General features: G+C 42.5%; 1 protein-coding gene across 2 annotated transcripts in view; it reads right to left on the minus strand.

Moving 5' to 3' along the window:
* Window positions 1–23,319, minus strand: part of grm8b (glutamate receptor, metabotropic 8b) — a 104,649-nt gene that overhangs the window by 68,402 nt on the left and 12,928 nt on the right. For both annotated transcript variants that reach the window (XM_031857439.1, XM_031857450.1), the window contains exon 3: window positions 386–602. In XM_031857439.1, coding sequence (XP_031713299.1) covers window positions 386–602 — 217 coding nt within the window. The remainder of the gene's footprint in view (window positions 1–385; window positions 603–23,319) is intronic.

Consider the following 23,319-nt stretch of genomic DNA (forward strand, 5'->3'; position numbering starts at 1 on the left):
ACACACACACACACACACACACACACACACACACACACACACACACAGCTGATCTCCAACATGCTTGTTACAGCTGATGAATCTCAAACATACCCTTTACAATCCAATCAGTGTCAGAGCTCCTGGGTGCGATAACGTTTTAATCAGCGAGAGCAGAGTCTGATTACCTCACAGTGACCCGCCGAGAAGACCTCTGCTGTAATTACATCACGAGTCAATTACATGACCTCCCGTCCGCTCATCAACGCACGGCGAGTTAGAAACCCACAGTGGCTGTTCATGCTGCATGTCCTCCATCACTCACGGGGGCATTTAATTAATCTCCGAGCGAAACAAACTCTTTCAAATTTCACCGCTCAAGGTTTTTTTTTCGTCTTTTCCCTACCTGAGTCTCTGGAGATCTGGACGAAGGCCTCGACGCCGCTCTCGCCGTAGTTCCCCTCGGAGGCGAGCGTCGACACGTAGTTCCAGCCCATCGCTGTGACGATGTCCAGCATGGCCTGGGCCTGGTAGGAGTCCGGAGGAACCACACGGGAGAAGAAGTCGTAGCGGGTGTTGTCGCTGAGCTCCGGGGCCGTCGAGGCGTAGCTGATCTGAGGGATCTGCGGAGAGACGAGCGAAAGGTCAACCGTTAGCTTCAGAAGGCGGGAAACAGCAGCCATGCTAGACATACGTTAAGACATTTTAATATCAGTCTGATCCAAGGAACTTTTAAACAGCATCTGAACACATTACACCCATCAGATTGTATCAAATTAACATAAAAATACAATGAATTATTACTTAGAAAACAGCAGTCTCAATAAATTCGTCGCTTCGCTTCACCTTTTTTTTTTTTAATCTCTGTAAAGCTGCAGCCAATGAAACTAAAATCTTCCTGCAGGTGTTTCACTATAAAAGGCATTGGGCGAAGGCAGGGTAGCACGTGCAAACTCCACACAGAAGGACCACCCGGGATCGGGGATCGAACCCGGGACAGTGCTAGCCACTACACCACCGTGCATTTGAGGCTTTTGAGAGTACATTCGGCGGAGGGTCACGGCGGCGTCCATAGCTAGCTAGTAATTGATATATAAATAGTAATTTTAATGGTGAAGTGTTCCTTTAATGTAAAAATACTTGATTGAAATAGGAGAATGAACTATTCCTCATCTCATTGTTTAACAGAACGACTACAACGATCATCATGATTCAGTTACAAGAAGATATTGTAGGAAAACAAATGAAATGTGTGTTTCTCACGAAGCAAAAAATAATGTACAAATATTAAAGTCACGGCGTGTTTTGCGGCGGCACCATAAAAGTCTCGCCTTACTGCAATACCTTATAAAACTGTATTTAACAAACTACATTATATTACATGTTGAATATTAAATATGTCTTGTTGAATATGTGACGCCACCAAAGAAGTCCTAATATGTGATAAAATGACACAAACCTGTGAAATTTACTGTATAAATAAGGTTTCAGTTGGATTTTAGAATGTTAAAACACAAGAAAACTCAATTTTTAAACAATTACAATGTCTTTATTTCACCATCAAGCCTTGGTCAAACAGATCTTTATAGTGGGATCTTCCACTTGGACATCCTGCAGCGCATTTGTTGAGATTTGAACCTGAAGCGCTGACCTTCCTCTGGCTGTTGTTCAGTTCCTCGTCAGGGTCGAGTTAGCGAGCTCTGCTGTTCTGAATTATGGAGGCGGATCAGGTCGTAGATCCTGCAGCAGACAGGCCCCGGCGGGGCTGCATAATGGTCCTTTAGAGAAGGATTGAAGTTGCCGATTGATTTCACTTCAGGCGGAGGCCGAGCGCCGCCCGGACGCCTCATCAGGATTCACGGAGGAGGGAGGAAGACGGACGGCCGAGGGCCTGACAGCAATACAAATGTCAGCGGGCTCGACTCGCACGGCGAACAGGCGGCAAATTAAAAAAGGCCTCTACTGTAAATAGAAACCTGTCTGAGAGGCGACGCTATCAGAGCGCTGCAGGTTGATCCATCAGACAGGAAGTTTATTTAACAACACAAAGAACACGTCTGAGCTGCCGATGCTCCACCGGGTTCTGGAGACCTCAGGTGTTTCCTGTTTGTCTGACGGCTGCGTTACAGATTGCCAGACGGACACATACAAGCGTTGTCTGATCGGACACCTCGAGAAGCTGCAGGAAGGAGCCCGAAAACCCAGAAATGAGTCCGCATCTTTTGGTTTTTACGGTTCCCTCGTCAATAGATATTTTCTGAATGTGTTTTCGGTCAGATGCCTGAAATAAGGTCCCAGTTAACAACAAGCGGAAGAGATTCAAACGTTACTTTCTTCAGTTAATACCGCTGTGGTGACTTGCTTTTTAAATGGCGGCTGCTAACAAGTGTCTAAATTAGACGACTAAACTTCACTTTAAGATCATTTATTTTTGTCATGTAATTTATTGGATGAGGAGATTGGAACTAATGCAGATGTAGAGTAAAAAACAAAAAGAAACACTGATCAACACGTATCATTTTCAAATCTGAACTAACTCGTGCAAAAAGAAAATGTGGAAAGAGAACCTAAACCTGCAAAACACTTACTTATCACTTACTTAATTTATGGATGTACAATGTCTAAAATACAACAAATCAATGAAATGAAGTACTAAGGATTCGCTCTTTTAAACACATTTTTCATTTATTTACGACAAAAAGAGCAGACGTACAGTACATCAGGATGTGTATTGTATTTATTTCTTTGATTTGCTTTCGTTTTTTACCAAACTGCCTCCTGAAAACCTCCGTTGTTTCTCCTGACCGTGTCAGCAGCAAACATGAAGTCAAACATCTTATGTGGAGACAGATTGTGTGACAGCAGCGACGGATTACATCAGAAATCATTGAGATTCATGGAGGTGACGCCGAGATGAACTCTGGTATTTCTCACACACACACACACACACACACACACACACACACACACACACACAAGGCTAAAAGAACTGCAGCTGCATGAGAATATAATGGGGATCACCATTAGCATTAATGATGCATTGGGGGCTGAATGAACAGCAGCATCCATTAAAGCACATCAGCTCGTCTAATATATGTGTTTAATGTAACCTGCCTGTGATTTAAAAACAGCATTATGACCGAAGCTTTGTGAGAAGATTGACGTCATCAAATTATGGCAGGAATAATAAAAATGAATGGCAACTGTGACGGCTTTAGTCATACATGTGTTCCTCGTGTTATTGAACAAATTGAAATCTAACATCCTGCTACGACTGGAGGACTGCAATTTTAATTAGCTGCCTAATTAGACAGTCGGAAAATAAGCACGTCGCACGCTCACGTCTCCATCAGCGGTGCTATCAGCAGCTGACAAACAATCAATGCGAAGCAACGAAGAGGGTCTTTTACTTCCATGGCTCCACAGAGGGCTTTTACTTTGGAGGGGAAAAAAAACAAACATGTGAGCACATCAGAAGCTCTGTTCTTCAGTTTGGAGCCACTTTTGAGAAAATGCACTCCTTGTATTTATTTCAGGGTTTGGTTTTAATCTCGTCAAGATTGAAAACATAAACCAAATATTCTCAAAGTTTCCAGAGATATCCAGTTTATGAAGATGGATTTTGGGGGGGAATGTGTTTAACATGAGGCGAACCTGCAGATATAACAAATTCATTAACCTCTTTCGGAAGAAGGAACAGGGAGAAGTCTGTTTTCTTTCTCAGCCTTCTAAAAACAGTCTTTTCATCACTTAAAAACACAGAAGCAGATCTGTGTTGAAAGTATGACCTCACAAGTGCCTTTCTTTTTTCAGTTTTTGGTCGTGAGGACATAATTATTTTCATTGAAATGGAGGAGAGTTTTCTAAAATATGCGCATACATATAGACGAGGCGTAAGTGGGTTGCCAGACACCTATTTTATTGCACAAAATCTGAGCGAAAACGACCAAAAGACTCACACCTGCACAAATCGATCAGGTTCAAGTTAACATCCATGTCTGTAAGTCATCACTTCATCATTTCATTCTGTTTGACATTCATATGACATTATTAGGATATGAAATCTTGAGTGAGGTCCTAATGACTTTTGCCCAATTTGACCAAAATCGAATCAGTTCATCCAAGAGACTGTAGATAAGAAGTGGACGCAGTCGTCGTGAAGTCACTCATCGGTTTATGGACTACTGATCTGAAGCCTTGAGTTCGGCGTTCTGGCCGTCGCCATCTTGGTCAGTCATCGGAAGTGACCATATCTGGACTGTGGAGAAGAGACTTAGACGCCGCATACGGCTCTGTTAGCGACTTGTCACTCACTGTGTAGCCCCGCCCCTAAAGCATCCCCTGCTTTATGGTCTGTTTGACTCTAAATGGACCATAATGTACTAAATGAACATCATGCTGTATTGAAGAAGACTTGAAACTAGAGATTGAGACCATAAACTCATGTTTACAATGTTTACTGAGGTAATAAATCAAGAGAGAAGTAGAGTCACTTTCTCATAGACTTCTATACAACCAGAGGAGTCGCCCCCTGGTGGATTAAAGACAAATTAGATGTAAAGATGGAGATGTTTTGCAGTGTGGAGGTTTCTGAAGAGTAAAAGCTCTTCTCAATCAGAGGACACGAGATGGACGGCGTCCTGATGACAGCGCTCATTACCCTTAACACGGGACCTTTACTTCAGCCTGCTGAGCCCCGGTGAGGCCGGATGGGATCCTCGGTCTCACACCGAGGACAGACATCTGTGTGTTTTACATCAGAGGACATGAACCCCGTTTCTTCTGCCGTCTCAGGGTGTTTTCCTGCGACAGTGATTGATGCTTGTCATTCCTCGCGACAGCCTCGAGCTTTCTGCCCGGCTGAGCAACGACAGAAGAAATCCATCTGAGGTGACAGCTCACGTCCGTCATCGCTCGCTCTGCGCTCTGATTGTCTTATGTAAAGTAAAGCTCAGTTTACTGTCATCTGTCTCTTTCCTGGACAATAAACAGCTTCGCCCTCCAGGTAAAATCATATAAGACTCCTGCTGTCGCTTCTCCGTTTCCCTCTCAGGATGAAGTCAGAATGACTCGAAGAGGAAACAACTCAACAACCAGGCAACTCAGGTTTCAAATACATCTTTCAATACCTCAAATTAAAGAAGCGGGACAAAATTTATGATTTTTGGGTCGTCTAATCTCTGAATATTTCTCTATAAAGGAGTCGATTCTGCATCCTGTCGTCTCCAAGTGGATATACAGTATTTTATAACATTCACCATGTAAAACTACATTTTTCACACAGGATCACTCTACAAGCATGAATTTATTATCATTTCATCTCTATGTTTTCTAAAATCAAGTCTCATTTTTCTTAATTAACAACAGCAATGTGCATTATTTTGCCTTATTTCTAGCCAATTTTTTGGAAAATTCTTGAAAGAAGTTGGTTTGAAATGGATTGAAATATTTCACACCGACAGCCAGATTTTTCCACTTGTTAAAAAACGTAGTGACTTTTGGGCTTTTGGTCCATTTAGAGTCAAACAGACCATAAAGCAGGGGATGCTCTAGGGCGGGGCTACACAGTGATTGACAGGTCTCTACCAGAGTCGTATACGGCGTCTCTAGTCCAAACATGGTGACTTCTGATCACTGTTTGCCAAAAAACAAGATGGCGACGACCAAAATGCCCAAACTTTAAAACTATAGTCCGCAAACCAAAGGGTGACAACTACTACTGTACGTACACTTTTATGTACAGTCTTTGGAAAAGATACATATTAGCTTTGGGTAACAATTGTAAACTCAACAGTAAAAACATTACAGCACCTAAAGAGTATAAGACTGCACCATTCTGACAAATAATGACACGAATAAAAAAAACATTAAATTGTAAAGCGAGGCCTAAAAAACTGGGGCCCATTAATCATTTACGTCTGCTGCTCCAACATCAATACAAAGCTTTTACATGAACGAGGCTTTCCACATCCAACACTGGAAAACGACACTGAACAGCTGAGCTCAAACAGGATTTCATTTACGGTATTTAATTTACAGTATTTAATTTGGACAAAAGGAAAGTCTGAAGCGCTTTAAAAAAAGGAAATCAGATCCTCGGAGGCGAACAGGAAGTGAAAACACGGCCCTGAAATCCACCTGGGTCACGAGCGAAGGAAACGGGGTTAACTGAAGTTCAGCGCCTGATAAGAAAGAAGCCGAAATAAGAACTGATCCTCCGTCAGCATCAGAAGAGGAGAGTAAACCTGTTTGTGTTCTTCTGAAGCGACCTCACAGTGAGAGACTTCAGACGTCTCTGAACTGTTTCAGATGACACAGAAACTCTTTTGCTTTGCCGTGTATAGTTGTGTGTGAAAGCGCTCTGTGCTCCTATTGGTCAAAGTTAAGTTTCTGAGGAGACTCGTCTTGGAAGGCAAATGAAATTCTAACATACCTGCTCCGGCCAGAGGCGATTGGGCAACCCGTTCTCACTCTCCACCCGTCAAACACCGCCGCTTGGTCAGTGTGGTTTGATACCGAAGCTTGGAGGCATCCTTTATGAGACGCACCGGGCTTTCAACTCACGTGAATATAAACCCATCCGCATCAATAGCAGAGGGCCAGAGCATATTACACAGTATTAAGAGCCAGACGGTCCCCATAGAGAGGGCAGGAGAAGAGGATGGGCAGGAGATCACTGTTCATGTCCTGTGTTAACGTTGACTCATTTTACTATAGTCTTGTTACTACGTATTCAACAGCGTTTAAGAAACAAACTCAGTTATATTGCACAACAAACACAATTATTTTAACCCAAACAATTTTCAATCAACAAAGTGAGGAAACATTTTCATGAACGTATCTGCAAAATGTTCACTGAAGATTTATTTGATTTGTTTTCCCACAATATCGTCTCACAGCAACTAAAGCACGTTGAACATGCTTTTGTTTTCCCAACCAAACCACACGCAGGACTGTGAACTATGTCCTCTGGTGTCAAAGTCTTGAACTTTTTGTTACGTCAAACCTTCCACCCTGACCTCTGACCCCCGTGCGGCGCAATAATCCAGGAAGCCGGAGCGTTTTCCCCTCAAAATGTCTGCGAAAGAAAAATTAGTAGTACACATATCACGGTTCCTTGAAGAGCAGCTTGGAACATCAGCTGAGCTGAATATTAATCAGGATCGTGGGGATGGAGAGATATTCGACATGCTGCCGGCATCATTGAGAGTCGCATTTCCCCCAAATGCAACCTGACAGATCTGGGATCTTTACCAGAATGTAAAATAGAGTCGACCAAAGGTTTGGACAAACAACACGATTTTGAAAAGATGTTGAACAGTATGATGAGGATTCTCATGTTTGCTTCCACCCGGTTAAAATGTTTTCATCTTTTTTTCCCCTTAATTCCCAAAGGAATCGGAGAGACATAGAAACCAGCAGACAGCCAGAAATCGATTTGACTGAACTCCTGCTGTCGCTCTGAGCTCGGTCAGACCGGTCCGAGGCCGAGGACACGTCTCATGTGTCCGTCCTTCTGCTACTGCTGCTGGCTCTGCGTCACAGCCAGCTGGTCCTGATGTGGCCGGCTGGCTTTTTGGCCTCATAAATAAATAGATAAATAAAGAACACAGCAGCTGCCAAGAACCTCATTTGGTGTCAACAGAGCAGGAGCTGGATCCACCACAAACAAACACACGACGCCTCGCCTCAGCTGGCCAGGCCGCCTGCTGAGTCTGCAAACAAACACACCAAGGCGTCAAAGATTTAAAGGAACAGTTCACCCCCCAAAACAGAGGAAATGTCAACACACGTTCTCACGCCAATGCTTGGTCAGTGCTCCTGAGCTTCAAACGTTTGCCGCTGTACGTACCGCTCTAGCGTCACTTTTGGACGCCTCAATATACAGATGTTACATTGTGTCTTTTCAAAATAAACCTCCATCTTCACAGGAAGTTGGGTTAATGCAGCAAAACCACTTTGTACGGTTTAGGGAAAAGAGGGTGATTGACATTAACTTGACTGACAGACGACTCACATTACCAGTGACTCTAATGAGTCACGTGACCAACGACACTAATGGCTAACGTGACTAACGACCGACGTGACCAAATGTCAATGTTTAGTGCTCCGAGCGTGTTGGGACGCTTCAGAATCAGAAACGGTTTATTGCCCCGTTTGTTTGCACACAAAAGGAATTTGACTCGGTGATTGGTGCGTGACAATAAACAGATTACGCAATAGTATAAAGACAATTCAGAATAAAACAAACTGTGGTATCTGACGCATTGGGAGTGAAAACGGGTTGAGGTTGTGATTAGTACTCACCTCTCTTGGCTCTCTATGGTCCCAGAAAACGTCGTTCTATCGTGTAGCGTTAAGGAGAGTGGAGCGTCCCGAAAAATGTAAACATATCAGTGCAAAAAGAAAATTCCTTCACAGGGGGGAAACCTGGAAATGCTTTTGTTAACCTTTTATCAGCTTTCGTTCGGACTCCGTCAAAGTCTGTTTGCACTGATACGCTTTAATTGTTTCCGGCGATCCGCTCTCTGTAACACCATCTGGTGAACACTATATATACGATTTCTATTGTTTTTGGGGGGACTGTCCCTTTAATTTTTAGATTCTATCCTCACTGGGCTGAAGACGCAGAGCGATCGGCTCGTCTCCGCCCAGAGGGGATTATGTAAAGTGCTCGGCTCTTAGGACGGTCCTTCAGTTCAGGAACATTGTCTCCACTCGTGTTCACCAGCTCAGTGGAGTGTGGAGAGGAGCTGCTGCATTATGGATACGCAGTCAGATACCGAGGCGTGCATGTGGGTGTTCCTCGCCCGACGTGCAGTTGTTTCAGGAGGATGGTACTTCAGGTACTGTGTTGTTTTATGTGTGAACGTCTGCTTTAGGTTGTCGTCACATCTTCAGTGTGTTTTACAAAGGAGACGTTCTGAAGATGTTCAAAATACAGGTGTTTTTAATCTGCAACCTGGTCTCACTCCCAAAGCGTTGCATACAGATGCTTGAGAAGTCGCCTGCGGCGTCTTCGTCCCGACGTACATGGCACCGTCATTATTACACGCTCATAGCAACGAATGTAGCGCAAAAAGAACAAAGAGAATTCAAAAGTTTAGTTACTTTTTGTCACAACGTTGCGTCACTGAGCCACAGGATGTTACGTCTCTAGTTTAAGTTAGGCTACTTCTTTTATCTCAAACCATGATCTAACCCAAACCAAGTCATTTCATTTTACATAAACCTAACCGCAACTGTCTCACGTTAAACACTCAAGAACCTCATAGACACTAAGCTGAGTAACGCCGCAGGCTTCTGCCCAAGCGGCTAAATATGACGAGTAAGGATGAGATTATGTAATCTGTGACAGACCGAACAGAACACGAAGAAGACCAGATTAGAAAGAGACCAGAAGACACTCAGAAGCGGCCTTAACTAGAGCTGAGGATAATTAGACCAAAGACTGTTTGTAAGAAGTGGACATTGGCTGTTTTGAAGCCTTGAGTTCGACATTAGGTTGTCGCCATCTTGTTATTTTGCAACCAGAAGTGACACAAGAGCGTAGAGCTAAGTGCAACCGAATGATGAATAAGATAATTCATGAAGTGAAAAACAGACAATGAAAGGGTTAACATTGTAAGACGAAAACAAGGACATTGACGAAGACTTAAAACTAGAGATTGAGACCATAAACTCATGTTTACAATGTTTACTGAGGTAATAAATTATAATTATAATAAAATAATGCAAGTTTTAGGCTCTTCTGCGTTGGCTTCACTTTGTTCAGACCCGGAGGTTGCCGTCGGATTCGAGCCAATCTAAACTGCAGGATCCAAGAGGAACCAAGAAGACCGCGAACCAAAACCAACGTGACAGAAACTGCAGGATTCTACGGGACCACATCGCCGTTTCAAAAATACAAAAACGTTCTGATTTCATACCTATTTGCAAGACTTCAGGCGATGGTTCCTGCTGTTGAGGTCTTCTCTCTTGTCATGTTTTAATGTCTAAATAATAAACATTATGATACTATAAACAATACTCTTTGTGTCAAAGTCTTTAAAAGTCTTCAGTTTGAATTATCTGATTAAACGGTAGATTCATTTAATGCGTAAAGGAGAGATTGTTTCTCTCACAGCAGGTTGAGTCGACGAGAAATAACCAACCCCGGCAGCCTCTCTGTCAGCAGCCGACAGCCGAGAGAAACTCCAGCAGCCTTCTGCATTGTAAGTATATTCTTTTTTACATATTATTTATGTGGGCTGTCCACTTTAACACATCCAGGCCTCAAACACTGACTGACCCACTTGCTGCTTTGAAGTCTGTGCCCCAAACACAAAGTGTAGCTGAGCCGGGTTGCTCGTTAGTTCTCCAAGTGTTTGGCCCGAAAAAACAAAGTATTGGACAACTTAAGATGTCGACCTGATGGTGGCGCTGGATGAAATGTCATAGGATCACCAAATTCATGACGATTCATCCTAAGGGGAACATGAACGCTTACCAAAATTACAGGTAATCTATCTAAAAGCTGTGGAGACATTTCACTCAAGACCACAACAGTCCACCTCATGGTGGCGCTAGAGGAAAAGTCAGAGGATCACCAAAGTCAGAGGGGTTCTTCCTCTGGGGAACATGAATGTGCCAAATTCACAGCAATAGTATAAAATAAATATACTATAACTCAGACAGACATTGACTACTGGCACTTGTTGTTATATTCAATTATCATCAGTTGAGAAACATAATCGTACATGTTCCGCATCATGATAAAGCTTTTATTTGTGTAAATAAATAGATAAAATGAGACAAAATACATTTAAAAAAAGCAAGTTGTTGTTGGTGTGATATGGGTACTTTTAAGCTTCGTTTCTGTGCGCCTAAACAAAGTCACAAAACAACTACTTAATTCAAAAATACAGAGTAGTTTTACAGGTTAACTGCTGCCTCTGCACACAGAACGTCACTGAATTATTCATGAGCAGTGACAATGAAACACCTTAATGTATGTGGAGTTCTATCTGCTTTCACATTGCTGAGTTTAAGTTCACGTCACTGAGTAATCAGTTCACTATTAATTATTAAATACATGTGGACATCAAACAGCAGCAGGAGCGATTCAATTGCTTCAAATTAGCATTTTTAAACACGTCGCACAGCAGCTTCATTATTCATGTATAACGGACATTGTTTTGATCTGGAGAGGCTGAATCTTATCATTTATTTTATTTTAAAAAAAGGAAAACAAGCAAGCAATTTATTTGGACTTTCCCACACCCTTGACTACAATATCCTCCATTCAATATCTCAACACAGTCTTTCATAATTACCTTATAGACGCTGAATGTATGAAACCTATTTAATAATACATAAATGTATCTGAGAGATGTTTTCATCATTTGCATTGCAGACAGAAGAGCGATGACAGAGCAATAAAGCAGATGTCTCGTGGATAAATCGATATTAAATGAGGACACATAATTATAATTATATCATTTAAAGAGCAAAACTAAAGCTGTGAATTTGATGCTAAATGTACATGTTTGACTCATGAAGGCATGGATTGATACCGGGCACAAGGACCCCAAAGTGTCTGGGGTCCCCACATCTACAGAATGTCACTCAAAGAGACACGTACCAACCAGCAACTCAACGACAGAGGCTCAAAGGAACTACAAAGAGTCCAAAACACTGACTAAGAGACGCAAAACAGTTTAAAAGAGACTCACAACGACTATGAAAAAGGGGCAAAACTATCACAATGAGACACCAATCAACTACAAAGCGGCTCAATAGAACTAAAAAGAGATACAAAACAGCTGCAACGAGACCACAAAGACACTCACAACAACTATGAAATGGGCAAAAGACACGACAAGAAGACACAAACCAACTACAAAAAACACGAAACAACCACAAAGAGATGCAAAACAGCTGCAAAGATACTACAAGGACACTCGCAACAACTATGAAAATGGAGCAAAACAACTACTAAGAGACTGAAAACAAACAAACTACAAAGAGAAACAAATCAACTACAGAGAGACACACAAAAACTGTTAAGAGACACAAAGAAACCCCCAACGACTATGAGAATGGGGCAAAACTACCACAAAGAGACACAATTCAACGACAAAGAGACTGAAAATAAACACAAAACGACGCAAAACAACCACAAAGAGTTGCAAAATAACTACAAAGAGACTCCCAACTATAATTAAAAGTGGCAAAACAACCACAAAGAGACACAAGCAAGAGCTAGACAACTACAAAGTCTTGCTCCTATTGGAGATGTGATGGGGCCCTACTTATACAACATACTTGAGTATTTTACATGAGTATTTTCCTCTTATGCTAATTGATACTTATTTTTAGTATTGGTACTTTTATTGAAGCAAAGGATCTGAGTTTTTCCTCCACCACTAGCTGCATCACTCCATCAGAGGAGTCAGAGAGACTGGTTCTACATGTTCTCAGCAGGTCTAATTTGAAAACGTGCTCAGGCTCAAAAACATTAGCATATGAAAAGGCCCGGCTCTCAACGGTGAGGTGAAAAACAACATGAAAACACGTTTAACAGTTTCATCACACAGATCCTGCACTGATCCCAAATGAGATGCGTGGTTTTTTTCTCCATCATTTCACCAGCCGGGAATGTTTACGACATTCATCTTCATCGCTGCCGCTCATTAGCTCCAGCGTTAGCTTCACCCCGACAATTTTAATTTATGGCCGAGCGAAGCAGCTGCCGGCCTCATCCCGCCTTCTTCCTCTTTACATCTCTCCATCCTGCTGATGGAAACCTCACTCTGTCGGGTCGGATCATTTCTCTGCTGTAATGATGATCTGGAGCTCATTTAACAACTTTTCCTCCTCGAGGGGAACGTGAGCCAAAGAAAATAGACGTGCTCCTTGAAGACTGTTGCTGCTTAACCGAGCATTATAGCAGTTTTACATGTTTAACCTCATTAACTATAAAGTTATAGCCTCATCAAATACTTGATCTCAACTACAGAGGAAAAGAAGGAAAAAATACTTTTTATTATTGACAAGCATTTTCTTCTTTTTGTCCTTTAAAAGCAGTTTTCAAAGTCTGATAATATTATTAATAATGGGTTTTGTCAATCCTTTTTTTCTTTGTCTTACTTCTATTTGATGGATGCTCAAGGCCTAAAATTTGGAACTACGGTTCCCACAATGCTTTGCGAGATATACAGGAAAACAGGAAGTATAATGTTGCCATGGAGTCCGTTAGCGGTCGGCTACAAATCAACCGTTTACTAAGAGGAGTATTTGTTTCAAATGTCACGACGTGGCAAACATGTTTCAGTAAAAAAGAAATGTCAAATCTAAGGGATTCGTCTTAAAAATCTGTGTTAAACAATAACCTTAAATAATCAGTACTGGTCAGATTATAGCTTGGACACTTAAATGTGACAATTTAGATACATAAAAGAAATCAATTGCGGTCCTAAAACTGTCATCCTCCCCATCATCATCCTCCCTTCTTCCTCCTCATTAACGGCTGAGTGAAGTTTAGTATTTCAGTTTATCGGCAGCGTTGAGGTACAACTCTGTCTGCAGCTAATTACTGACCATTCTTTAGAAGACAAAGGGCTCCAGCAGCAGAGATGCAATTGTTGTTGTTTTTAGGGGGGGGGGCTGTGGAGCCTGAGCAGGGTTCTCATTATACTCGTGGGCGAACACTGAATTTCTGCAGGTTTTATAGGTTTTACAGACAGGTGAAGAAGAGGGAAGAAAATGAGCACCTTTTAGAGAGAAACCAGGAAATGTGAAGAGTGTTAAAAATACGAATTACAGGAAAACTTGTTTCAGTCTGTATTTGTTGTGCATCTCTTCTTGGATCTAAAACAACGCTGAGGCCCCGTTACACAAGTCTGATCCAACAACACAACGCCTCCCAAAGCACTTCAACAGGACTCCACCGGGGTTTACCCTCCATTTAGTGATTATCAGGGAAGGGTTTGACGGCCAAACAGCAATAGTGAGGCTGTGAATCCTGCTGGATGGAAACAAGTCGATGCCGTTTATCGTACGGTGGGCACTGATCTACACCACGGAGCGTCTGAGGCTACCTTTAGCGTCTGTATGAGACGTTCCAGGCTTTCAACTAACTCCAAACCCAAACACGACGTCATGGACGTAATTCAGATAGCAAGAAAGACGGCTTAGGGAGGAAACACTTCAAAGTGAAGAAGTTTATCACAAACATTCAACATCAACACATCTGGAGATACGTGGTTTTACCTGGACAGGAAGTGGATGAAAAACTGTCATCTGAGAAGAAACTGGAGCTGTCCAAGAAATGTAGTAAAAAGTACAATATTTACTTCTGAGATGTAGTAAAGTGAAAAGTACAATATTTACGTAGGCGACTGAGGAGTGGAGGAGAAGTAGAAAGTAGAATAAGATGGAAATACTCAAGTAATATACTTAAATACTAATTTTAAGGTACTTTAATAACTGTTGACTTTTTATATTTCATCTCCATCTCTCCTGGACCTTCACCAAGAACTCAGTCTCTGAACAGAACCACAAACACTTTTTCATTACTATGATGATAAAAAACTTGAAGTTAATGTATTATATATTATATATAAATGTAATTTTCTAGGAGACAGTGTTGTGTTGTGTGTGTTTATCGCCTGTTTGTTGCGTCTCTAAAAACAAAGAGCGTGGACATACCACCTGAAACAAATTAAAATTAAATAAAAAAACCTCTCCGAGTCCCTCAGTGAAACGACCTCCAGTTTAAAAAGAAATAAATGACTTGTGTGTTGGGCCACATAACACACACATTGTGTGTTCCTCCCTGTTCCGTGAGCGGACTCTTTTCTGCAGCGTCTGCCTGCAGCTCATATGTCACAGGAACGAAGACATGAATGTCTCCGATGAATAAACCTGATATGAGTCAGTCTGCAGGATTTGCTGAAGGTATAAAAGTGTTGTTTTTTTTATCCCAGAGAACAAACTGAAATGCCAGCGCTCCGCTCTCTCTATATTTGGCTCTTAATTTAGCACGTCGAGGGAAAAGCGGTCGGCGGCTCGCCCCTCGTCTCCGTCTCTTAATGATGCGTTTTAAATGAGCGCAGGGTCAGAGGTCGGTTTAGAGGAAAAGGCCACGAAGAGCTGCTCGATCTCTTGCAGACTGTTATTGTGACTCAGGAGGCAGAGGAGCCGAAGCAGGAAGTGACATGGTGTACAGGTAAAGTGCCCTTTAGCAACACACTGATGTGACCGATCGGTGCGTCAGGTCGACGAATTAAAAAGGTATAATACGCCAAAACAATCAGACCAACCTCGCAATTTACATTTTCCTGATTATCTCTAGTTGAACCACAGTCACAGGAGACGCTGCTCTCCGACTGGCTGCTGAAAATCACATGTGCAGCAGGTAACTATAGCAACAGTACTGGTGCACCAGGCTCCGTTTAACTAACCGGTGAAACTAAGCTAACCGCAGGTTCAAGTTTAAAGACACCTGGTTGCCACAATCTGCATAAAAAAATCTCTTCTTAGAATCAAAATTCTGTCAAATCTGAAGACAAAGACATGATGCATATATTATTTTTAGATTCAGTGCAACTTTTCCTTCTAGAATATGTAATTATCTTCAGTGTCCACTGCAAATAAACTTCCATAAATCTGCTTTGAAAACGTAGGAAAACGAGATGCGTCTTACAACTGCAGAACTTGAATTCACACTTTGAATGGTGCCATTTTACCCAGATGTACAGAAAACCTAGGTTTAAACAAACTCAAGTCGTAGCTCACAGCGCAACTCACTGAACCCATGGTAACATACTTCCTGTTGACATCCCTCAAGGCATTATGGGAGCCAGAGTTTCAAAACGTAGAGCCTTCATAGATGCCGCACAAGATTCGAGCACGCAGACGGGCGTTAATGCGTTAATTATACTCCAAAACACCAAAGAGCTGCAAACTAAATGTTGTGAAGAAGCAAGAGCAACGAGTGCCGTAAATCATCCTCCACAATGCAGAGGAGGGATTGTAATCATCTGTAAACTCATATCTCGTATTCATGGACTACTTTATTGCCTTCGTACAAGCCCTGTAAAGAAACAAGTTAGGTATTAAACGCATTATAAGGCTGAATATCCTGGAAACTATTTGATTTGTTCGCTAAATATTGACTCAAATGTAGATATTTAAAGACCTCCTGTTTCTAAGGCAATTAAAAAATGAATTGGCCTTCTTGGTATAATCCATGTTAAGAGGCGTTCATCACAGAACTATTTGTGACAGGAACGTTTGAAAAGCTCTGATCGCACGCGTTGAGAACCAAGCAAGCTTCAGAGGTGTACGACCGAGTGCTGCAGCCATTTGCGGAGCTTTCGCACACGACTGGCAAGTTTTGTCATTTGCTGGTGCGCGCACCTCCACTACGGTGAGTTTAACTGCACTTTAACTCCCCCCCAAAAAAATAGAAGTAAGGATGCGAGGTGTTAATTAGTGAAGCTTTCGAGGTGCTTTGGAAAGAGCGGGGCTAGCTGTTTTGAGCCATTTCCAGGCTTTATGCTAAGCTAGGCTAACCCGTCCTGACTGCAGCTCCGTACTCAACACAGACATGATACTGATACCCGCCTGAACATCTCAAATATTACCTGAATCTCGCAGTGCTAACAAAAAGTGAAAGATAATAAGTGTGTCCGCCCCGCGAGTCATTGCGACTCATGCTACTGTCTTCCACCAAGTCTCATGAAAACATGGCCAGTAGCTTTTACGTAATCCTGCAGACAAACAGACAACAAACCAAAAACATAAACTGTTCTGAAGTAATTAGAGCATTTGCTAAAATGTGACAACCGTCCTCTTTAAATTAAAATCGTGATTCAGAAAGCATCGACTGCATGTGAACTGCTGGTGAGTTCAGTGTGTGTGTGTGTGTGTGTGAGAGAGACAGCGACAGTGTGATGACAGGCAGCAGGTTTACAGCTGATCTGCAGTCAGGCGGGAGGATAGCCCCGGGGACGGTGGGAGGGGGGAGGGGGGAGGAGAGGGGTTAGTAGACCAATCAGCAGCAGGGAGCTGTCAGGACCAATCAGCATCAGCGCTGCAGAGGATGATGGGACAGAGAGCAGATCTGAACCGGGATCAGCAGTGAATCCTCGTCACTGAGACGCGTCTAAAATCTAAATCTCAGCTTCCAATTCAAAGTCAGCTCGAGTCTTTAAATGTCAAATCAAAATTAGAAAAGCAAAGAATGATTGATATTAAAATAGACACTCTGAAGATCACAGCCTGAAGACACACTTTCATATTTCTCTCGTTATGTTCTTACGATTAGGTTCCAATAGAAGAAGAGCATCACTCTGTTTTAGTTTGAATATAAAAATGATTAACAATTTCAAGTTTGGACCAACAGAGGGTAAAAAGATCTTCAACTGCAAAGATTGAGGGTTAAATATAACGTTGTGTTGGTTCAAAATAACAGAAATGCTCTCTATTACCAGAATAACCATCAAATCCACAACAATCTCTGCAAAGTCCATAATAAACATTTTAGCTAATCCTGAACAGTCTGCAGCCATAAAAAGTCAAAAATAACTCTGAGAAGATCTTAATGAAAATGAAAATGTAACCTTTGAAACCTCAAAAAGATCTGGGGTCAACAAATCCAGAACAGTCCTGAAATTAGTTCGTTGAAATTGAAAGTACATTTAAGATTCATGAATAAAAAGTCAGGGATAAACCTGGAAATACCAATTTGAAAAATAAAAGTAATCCAAAATAAATATGGACAGTCAGAAATAGGCCTTAAGAGAATTTAGAGAAAATACTGAAAAAAAACATAAAAAGTCTCAGATCAAAATGAAGAATACAGAAGAGTAGCGTTGAAGAAATAACCTTGAACAGTTTTAGATCTCACAAATCCACCACATTGAGATTATCTACAGTTTAAAGGGCTGAGTACAATATTTTTGCAGACTCAGTAAAAACATCTGAAACTCGTAATCTCAAACTCAGACGTCGGGTCCCCGTCCCCGTCCCCCCCGGTGGTCCACTTCACGAGCTGAAATCGAGGTGACGGCTGAACGACGGCCCAGTGTCGCCGGGACGGCTGTCAGCGAGCATCACGTCCGGCTAACCAAGCGGGGGAGTACCGCCCCCCCCACACACACACACACACACACACACACCCCCTCTCCCACTCCCTCCACAGCTTAACCCCAAAATGTCACGACGGCGCTCGGCTGCCGCGAAGAGACGATCTGAGGGAGCCGGTTGACGATAATCTGGAGGAACAACGTCAGCGACGACATGCTGCGACACCGACGTACCCCTAGGGGGGTGGGACGCAACACGTCTTTTCTGTTTTGACCCGGTCCTGCGGCCTGCAGCTGGACAACAGCAGGACTCAAGTGTGACTGGTGTTGTGTTCAAGACTGAATGGATCCAGATTTTTAAAATCTGCAAAACTACAACTTCTGTTCAAATGGGACTCGTGGAAAAACAAAAACAGTGCTTTCAGACTTGAGACTTTTAGTTTGTCGACTGCAGGAATAATATTCAGAGGTGTTTTCTCATCAAGTCACAAAAAAACAACAACTCAGAAAACTGTTGATCTGAGAGAGTCGCTGCAGGTGAATGAACGTCTGGATGGATTAGGTCTGTTTGTGGATTCAGTTCATTCAACAGACAACAGTCCGTGTGTGTGTGTCACAATGTTTCTTTGTTAAAGTCACAGGTCATCACAGTGTGTTTCTGTTTGTCCTCGGAGGTGAAGGAAGCCGTCAGATAACCGATTTATGCTTCATCTCGTCAGAGTTTTACTGGACTCGTCCTGTGGTTCTGGTGCAACAGACGAATAATTCAATAACAAGATTATATTATGGATCAAAAACACCCTGAATCCTCTGTACCGAATCCTAAAACATCAGGAACAGCCGTGAAATGTGATCGATAACCATAAAAAGCTCAAAATGAACCATACGAAGCAGGAAGAAGAAGTCAAATAAGAAGCTGAAAAGTCAAAGGCCACCTGGATTTTCAAGAATAAACCTAAAAATTCTCAAAAGAGTTTCGAGAAAACCTGTGAAAGGGATTTGAAACAACCCTGAAAATATGGAGAAAATCCCCAAATCCTCCAGAATAAAAGTGTGAAATAATTCTCAATTTCCAGAATAACCTTGAAATCGCTGGAAAAGTCAAGGCTAATCCGGTAATGCATAGGATAACCATGAAATGTCCAGAATGTCCAGAAGAATGTCCAGAAGTTACATGAATATAAACCGCGGGGCAGTGATCTAGTTGTGCTTTGATGTTTTATTTAAAGGAAACAAACTGAAATCACTAGCAGGAGTTTGATGAGTGAGATTAAACCGACGCTGAAGGACTCGTCCAGGTTACCTCCTCCTCACAGGAAGAAGAACCGTTCAGCAGGAAGCCGGAGGCCCAATCGAGACTCGATTGGCTGGTCAGGCGGAGAAAAAGCTGTCAAAGGATTGTGTCTGTTGTGGAACTCGTTTTAATCTGTAATCTGTTGCTGTCATTAGTTATCTTCTTCAGTTTTTAAAGTCACAAACAACGACGGAAAGGACCCGAACCTCAAACCAGCCAACGGATTCGTACAATATCTTAAAAAAAGTTACGCCTCATTTTGCGACCCTTTTTCGACTAAAATCCGGCAACACGTGTCAATTTCCTGCTCGTTACATGGATTCAGTCTTTTCAAAATGAACTGCCACCTTCACAGGAAACTACTCAGTTAGGTTTAGACAACAAAACAACTTTAGGAAAAGATCGTCTTTTGGGTTAGAATAACTCGTGGAAGTGCCGTACGGTGTTTTGGCCGTCGCCATCTTGGAGTTAAGCAACCATATATCGGAAGTGACCGTATTTGGACTGAGGAGGAGTGACGTTCTTATTTTGTGTACCTTATTTCCTTTACTCAACTTGTGTCCTTTCATATCTTCTCAAAGTGTATCCTTCCCTCTCTCCTCATCTCATTTCGTTTCCTTTCTTCTGCTCGTTTCCTTTCCCCTCCTTGTCTGAATCTTTCAGCAGATGAACAGATAATAAAAATGGCAGCCGTGCACGCCAAATCAAAAAACTGCTGACACTCTCACTCAGAGGCGTGACGGCGAGCAGCAGAGAGGAAGCGACGAGTGTGGGAGTGCAGAGGAAACAAACGAAGCATGAAGTGTGTCCAGAGACAGAAGAAGAGGAAGCAGAAGAAGAAGAAGAAGAAGAAGAAGAAGAATACTCCTCTGACCGACTCATTCAGGCAGAAAACGATTCGCATCTACAGCCCAATAAATGTCAGGTGACCCGTCTGCGCTCGTCAGCGTTGCTTCCCGCTGTGACTCATCAGCGACGCCCCTCACAACATGTCAGAGAGGAGGAGAGCCGGGCCCTAAGGCTGACCTGGAAAAACCAGGGAGCAGAGAGCAAACAAACACTCCACCACGTAGAAGCCGCTGAGCAAGGCACCTCTCCTCTAAACTGCTGCAGGAGAATCATAAGCTTCCAACTACAGAAATGTTTTGTCCTCAGGTTGATGCTTTCTCATCAATTTCCTCATTTATCGTTTATCAGAAACATCTGCTGCAGGTTTTTCCGGTCAAATACTGAGTCATATTCAAATATCCAGTGTGACTCAAAGTCTTCCTGTTGTTGTTGTTTCTTTGAATAAATCTGAATATTTCACTCCGGACCAATCAACACGTCAACATCCCTCGAGCCATGCTGCTAGCCTGGGGGGGGGGGGGGGGGCTAAGTCTAACCCTTACAAAATATGTTTTAATAATTCATCAACTCCCCAGTTGCTTGGTTTCAAAACTTAAGTTTGTCTTTCATGCAAAATATTTCCCAAAGCTCAGGTTTTTAATTTAGGAGAGATTGGACTTAGGCTGTCATAGCACGTGTGTACTGTTGCCACGGTAACGCTTCACTCACGTCATCATCATCATCGCTGACAGCATTACTCTCAGTGTTAGCGAGCAACAAAAGAGAAGACTGAAGGAAAAAAGAAAATCCAAACCGGAGAGAAGCTCAGAATGTTGAAGAATATGAAACGTGAGTTCAACCCATCCATAACAAATACGCACAAGCAGAAGATGTGGCAAAGAATCGACGAGAGAAAACATGCTGTTAAAACAAAACGTAGATGAAAGAAAGAAAAAATAATTTCTCTGAAACATACGTCGAGCTTCAAGACGCTGGTCTTGCCTTCAACGTTTGTTTGTGTGGACATTAGCATGCTAACATGCTAACATGCTCACAATGAAAATGCCTAAAATTCCTAATGCCGAGGTACAATGTTTAACCACATTCATCGTCTTCGTTCAGCGTATTAGAGCCAGCCGGGAACCTCCAGTTCCAACAAGTGAAGGCAACACTGAGGAGCATTAAAGGGCGAGGAGAAGCTCTGCTCCACTTTTAAATACCCGGAGTGGCTTTAAAGACGTCATTATCGGTTTCAAAGAACGACAGCATCAGTCGCTTCCGTAAGTGCCCCCGAAAAAGACACCATCCAATTATTTGGATCGCCGTCTGCAGTCATACCTCAAACATTGCAGCTGCAGTTACACTTGTGCGTCCGGCCTTCACTCAACATCCTGGACCGCCAGGAAGAGAGTGTGTGAACTTGTTCCCTTTAGGCTGAAGCAGGTCAAAAAGGTCAACATCTCCCCCAGCGGCTGCTGTGACTCACAGCGGAGGGTTTCTCCCCTCTAAGCTCGTCATCAACCAAATCCAATACAACAGTTTGAGGAGGTTGGGGTGGGTGGGGGGGTGGGGGGGGCTCAATTACTCTCGTTACGTAACGCCTTTGGGGCGCCGCTGTCCATCAATCAGGAGCTGAGTCAGTTATCGCAGAAAGGCGAAACCTCCGTCTGAAACAAGCTGCGGCTGCTGCTGCTGTCGAGATGAGACGATGACAGCTTGGTGAATTTAATTCAGCTTTTTGCAGGTATAACGTATAATCTCGAGCTGATTGCCTCAGTACATCGCCGCTTGTTTTTGAGTTTGGATGAAGTGTGTTTTATGACTCTTCACAGCCCATTGGTCACCAGTTGTTAGTTGTTTCTTTTACTGTTGTGTATAGAGAGTTAGTTCCTTTAGCTGTTAGCGGTAGGCTAACAGTTCACACTCTGCTGAGTACCGCTCTGCAAAAACAACCAGACTCTACATGCTGAGTTCAGGAGCGACACGAAACCTTATGACAAGTGAAAAAGATTTGTTGAAAGGGGTTTCTTTTATTTTGTCCATTTCCCTCGTCTGTTGGTAATGAAACCAGCTGATGCTGATCTGCAGCGGTCACGCTGACTCCACAGCGGTGTGAAATTTCAGATTATTATACGAGCTCCACTCTGAGCTTTTTTTTTTATGGGTCAGATATCTTCACCTTGTGGCACGACGACGACCTTTTTTATCCGCAACACAGAAATAAATCAAACGGACAGCATAGGCCGAGAGCTGAAATCTCTCACTGTGAGACTGTAAAGGTCTGAATATATTACAGCTAAAAGATCCGTCCACCATGAGTCCAACAGTCAAAGACACTGAGTTATAAACCAGTGACTCAAACCACAGTTGATAAACTGGTCAATTAGCCCACTATGATTTCAGCTCTAATTACATCGGTTAAAGTCTGTTTGGACAAGTCCAGGTCAAATCTTGTGTAAGAGGCGACAAGTCAAGTCATGTGAGACAAGACAAAGTCTAAGTTTTAAGTCTCATGTCACTGGGGACAAGCTTGAGCCTTACAAGTTTTACATCATCTGATACTATTCCAAGTCAAATCTCAAGTCATTTTAACAAGTTTAAAACAAGTCTCAAGTCACTTCAAAAACAGGTTTGAGTCCAGTTCCAGTCATTGGAGACAAGCTAGCCTCAAGTCATTTTGAGACTTGTCTGAGTTGACTCTCAACTCAGTGAAGACATGTCCGAGTGAAGTTCCTTATTTAAGACCATTACAACTCAAATCCCTAGTCATTTTAGTCAAGTCTCATGTTGTATCATACAAGTCAAACGCATGTCTAATGTCAATGGGGACGAGTTTGCATCAAGTTTTACATCATCAAGTCCAAGTCAAGTCTGAAGTCACTTCAAAAACAGGTTTGAGTCCAGTTTCAGGTCATTGGAGACAAACAAGTCTCAAGTCCTTTTGAGAGTCTGAGTCGAGGCTCAACTCAAGGTTGAATTGTGTTTATGAGATTTTCATTTTGAAGTATTTGTAGAATACAATAATAAACAGTACAATCAAATATTACTGTGTACTCTCCAGATTTCTACATTGGTAAGTATGTTTGTAGGCGTCTCTCACACACACACACACACACACACACACACACACACACACACACACAC

Source organism: Anarrhichthys ocellatus, unplaced genomic scaffold, assembly GCF_004355925.1.
Source record: "Anarrhichthys ocellatus isolate YVR2014 unplaced genomic scaffold, GSC_Weel_1.0 scaffold2, whole genome shotgun sequence".
Lineage (NCBI taxonomy): Eukaryota > Metazoa > Chordata > Actinopteri > Perciformes > Anarhichadidae > Anarrhichthys > Anarrhichthys ocellatus.